At 71.0% G+C, this 3,595-nt stretch overlaps 1 protein-coding gene across 1 annotated transcript; it reads right to left on the minus strand.

Moving 5' to 3' along the window:
- Positions 1–7: 7 nt before the first annotated feature.
- Positions 8–2,630, minus strand: LOC114073654 (nascent polypeptide-associated complex subunit alpha, muscle-specific form-like; the record flags this gene model as incomplete). Its single annotated transcript, XM_027911379.1, has 5 exons — positions 2,565–2,630; positions 579–2,396; positions 327–439; positions 201–259; positions 8–56 (listed from the first exon to the last, which is right to left on the minus strand). Coding segments are annotated over exons 2-5 (1,887 nt in total), but the record flags the coding sequence as incomplete, so codon positions are not given.
- Between the last annotated feature and the right edge of the window lie 965 nt (positions 2,631–3,595).

Genomic DNA, 3,595 nt, shown 5'->3' on the forward strand with positions numbered 1-3,595 from the left:
GCGGCACCTGCTCCACGGCAAACAGCGCATCGTACTGCAGCACCACGCTGCCCTCCCTGCAGGGACACCGCTCTGAGCTCACGGGGCAGACCCCGTGCCCAGCACCTCACCCAGCACTGCTGTGACCCTGCAGCACAGGACAGGCCCTGCACCCCTGTGCCAGGGAGCAACACGTGCTGCGGGGCTGCACCAGCACCCACCTGATTCCCGTCACCTCCAGCCGCAGGAACCCGGGCACCGACATGAAGAGGGGGGTGACCTGCACAGGGGGGGAGCTGAGTGCCATGGCCCCCAACCCACAGCCCCCCCGGCCCCCCTGCACTCACCGTCTGGTTGAAGCTGTGCAGCAGCTCCTGGCGCTCACGGGAGCCGGGGTCCTGCAGGGCCGGGACGAAGCCCATATCCAGCACGAGCTCGCAGGGGATCCGCAGGAGGGAGGCTGCAGGAGGAGATGGGGACCACCGTGACATGGCCCCACCCCAGGGGCCACCACAACTGACCCCCCCATGCTGGTGGCCCCCAGAGCCTCTCCCCCTCCCATCATGTTCCAGGAGAGGGTCCCAAACCACCAGACCCACCTTTCGGGAGCGGGGGCTGATCTTCCACGATGAACACCTGTGGGGCCCTGCCTGCCCCTGCTGGCATCAATCGGGGGGCATCAGTGTCCAGCTGCCCCGCAGGGCTGCTCGATGGCTGGGCCAGGTCTGTGTCCTTCACAGCTGGAGGGGACCTGGGGCCCCCACGATGGCCCAGGGTCCCATCAGGATCTGTGGGCTGCTGGGGGGTCCTGGGCATCACGGTGGGCACAGGAGTTGGGGGCCCCCAGGTCAGCCCTGCCACGTCCCGCTGCAGTTCAGCAGCACCAGGCTCCGGCGTGACCGTCCCCTCAACCCTGAGCAGCTCTGGGCTGGCAGTGGTGGCTGTGGTGGTGGCTGTGGTGGTGGCTGTGGTGGTGGCAGCCACGGCGGTGGTTGGGCCCAGGGAAGACGCAGGCTGGGATGAAGGTGGCTGCTGGGATGGCCCAGGGGCTGAGGGAGGGGCCAGGCTGCCCACCCCTAGCTGGGTCCCCTCCAGGATTTGGGGGCTCTCAGCCCTCAAGTCAGTGTGGGGAAGCCCTGGGGAGGGGTCTCCTGGGGGGGTGCCCACAGCAGGGCCAAGCCCCAGGACCCCCCAGCCGGTCCCTGGGGAAGACAGCGGGGTTGGCAGCAGGGTCACTGCCCCACTGGCTGGGGCAGGCTGTGGGGACAGGGGGACATGGGGGGACCCAGGACTGGCATGAGTCACCCTGCTCTGCACCACAGCACTGCTGCTGGGGGTCAGAGGGGATGGGGGCTGCCTCGGCACAGCTGATGGGTTCAGGGGGATGTGCCTGTGCTCAGGGGAACCCCCCCTGTCCAGTGGCCCCAAGACTCCTGTGGTCGGGACCAGGGTTCCCCCTGGGCTGGAGGATGTCACCCCTGGGGTGCCGGCTATGGTGGTGGGGACAGGCAGACCCGACCTCCTGCCTGTGGCAGGCAGTGAGGCTGGGCCTGTGCCCAGGGCTGGCCAGGCTGTGCTGGCCACAGGCCCCTCACGGCCAGCAGGCCCCAGGGACAGCACAAAGTGGGAAGGGGCAGAGTGGGGACCCTGCCATGGGCGAGAGGCAGAGCCCTGTCCTCCTGCCAGCCCTGGCCCCGGCAGCCCCTGCTGTGTCCCCTGCCTTGCCCCTGTGGGGGTCAGCAGCCTCTGCAACCCCTCCACAAAGGGTGACATCCCTGTTGTCCCCAGCACCGGGCTGTCAGTGGCCAGAGTGGTGGCTGGGTGGGTCCCTGGGCTCCTGTTACCCAGTGGGACAGTGGCACCTGGGCCCTCCCCAGCCCTCAGCTCAGGGAACGAGGAGCTGTGTAAACCCCCCTGGCTCTGCACAAGGACTGTCCCCATGGACCTCCATCCCAGCAGGATGTTGGGGGTTCCCCTCTGTCCCCCAGCAGAGCCTGGCACTGCCATGGTGGGTAGTGAATGCAAAGGGGTCCCTTGCATGGTCGTTACACCTTCCTCTGTCACATGTCCTACAGGGTGAGTCCCGAGGGGGTCCGTGGTGGCAGGATCTGTGTCTGGCTGCACAGGGACTGGGGCTCCCGCACTGGTCACCAGCAGCTCGCTTCCTGCAGCTGCCTGCTCGGTGGTGCCTGCAGACACGGGGGGCCTCGGATGCTCAGTGGCTGTTCCACCCCACACCGCTGCTCCTGTTCCCTCCTCGCCCATCCGGGGGCCTCTGGGGCTCCCCTGGGGGCCGGAGGGCTCGGCTGTCCTGGCAGGAGTCCCAGGGAAGGGCAGCAGCTCAGCCTCTGTCCACAGCTGCCTCACGGCCTCCGGTGTCGGCGCCTGCCCCACACCAGCTCCTCGCTCTGGGTGATCTGCAGGCAGGGGCAGAGTTGGGGGGTACTGAGCAGGGCTGACCCACGGGTCAGCACCCCACAGCTGCCAGGGTAGGCACCTTTGGCCCCATCGTGCCACCCACACACGTGGCTGGCACGCAGTGCCCCAAAGGGCCGCGAGTGGGACGTTCCCAGCCCGGGGGGTACCTGTCCGGCAGCGCTCCCCCGCCGCGGTCCCCAGGTGGGCGCAGGGGTCGGCAGTGCCCAGAGTGGAGCCCGTCCCGCTGCCCAGAGCGGGGCAGAGCCTCGCGCAGCATTCCACGAGCACTGCGAGGGGAGGGAGCAGCGCGCATCGGTCCGAGCACCGGGCACCCTGCACCGGCTACCGGGCACGGCACTCCCGGAGCCGCCGGCGAGGCTGGGGGGCTCGCTTTCTTCCCTCCGTTAACAGCAGGCGGCTCCGAAGGAGACGCTCCGGAACAACCCAAACCCAGGTGAGAACACCCTGCCCCGGTCCCAACGAACGGTGCCAAGTCCTGCCCCACCGCCACACTCCGGCTGTGCTGGGAGCCCCCGGTTTGACCATCAGAGCCGCCATGTGCCAGCACCGGCACCAGCGGGTCCGCGGGAGGGCACGACGCCAGCAAACGGGAGAGGGCTCCGGGCAGGGCTCCGGGGCCCGCGGCAGCCCCTCTCCAGAGAGAACGGGCGGTTCATCGGGAGCACGGCGAGTGGTCACCGCCCAGGTGGGGCCAGGGCTGCAACGGAGGTCACCACGACCCCTTCGGGCCCCGCTCTCCGCCAGCCCCTCACCGGGGCTCCCGCGGGCGCAGCACCCGCCGCCTTCGAGGCCACGGAGCCGCCCGGGCTGGTGGCACAGCCCGGCACGGAACGGCCACGGCGCGGCAGCGACCGCGGCTCTCACCGGCCGCCCCCGGGCTGCCCGCCCCGAGTCCCCGCGGCCGGGCCCACCCCGAGCGGGTCCCGGTGACACAGAGCAGCAGCCACCGCCCCCCACCCAGCGGGGACCCAGCCCCACCGCAGACCCCCGGGCCGCCGGCACTCACCGGCCCCGCAGCCCCCCGAGCGCAGCATCCCCCGCCCGGGAACCAGCGGCACCGGGGCCCCTTCGCGGCCGTGCCCACCCCCTCGCTCACCTGCGGCGGCCAGGAGCCGGGGCAGCAGGAGCCGGGGCAGCGGGAGCCGGGGCAGCGGGAGCAGCGGGAGCCGGGGCCGCT

The sequence above is a fragment of the Empidonax traillii genome, unplaced genomic scaffold (genome assembly GCF_003031625.1).
Source record: "Empidonax traillii isolate 1590-97213 ecotype Southwest subspecies unplaced genomic scaffold, ASM303162v1 scaffold8262:size12114, whole genome shotgun sequence".
Lineage (NCBI taxonomy): Eukaryota > Metazoa > Chordata > Aves > Passeriformes > Tyrannidae > Empidonax > Empidonax traillii.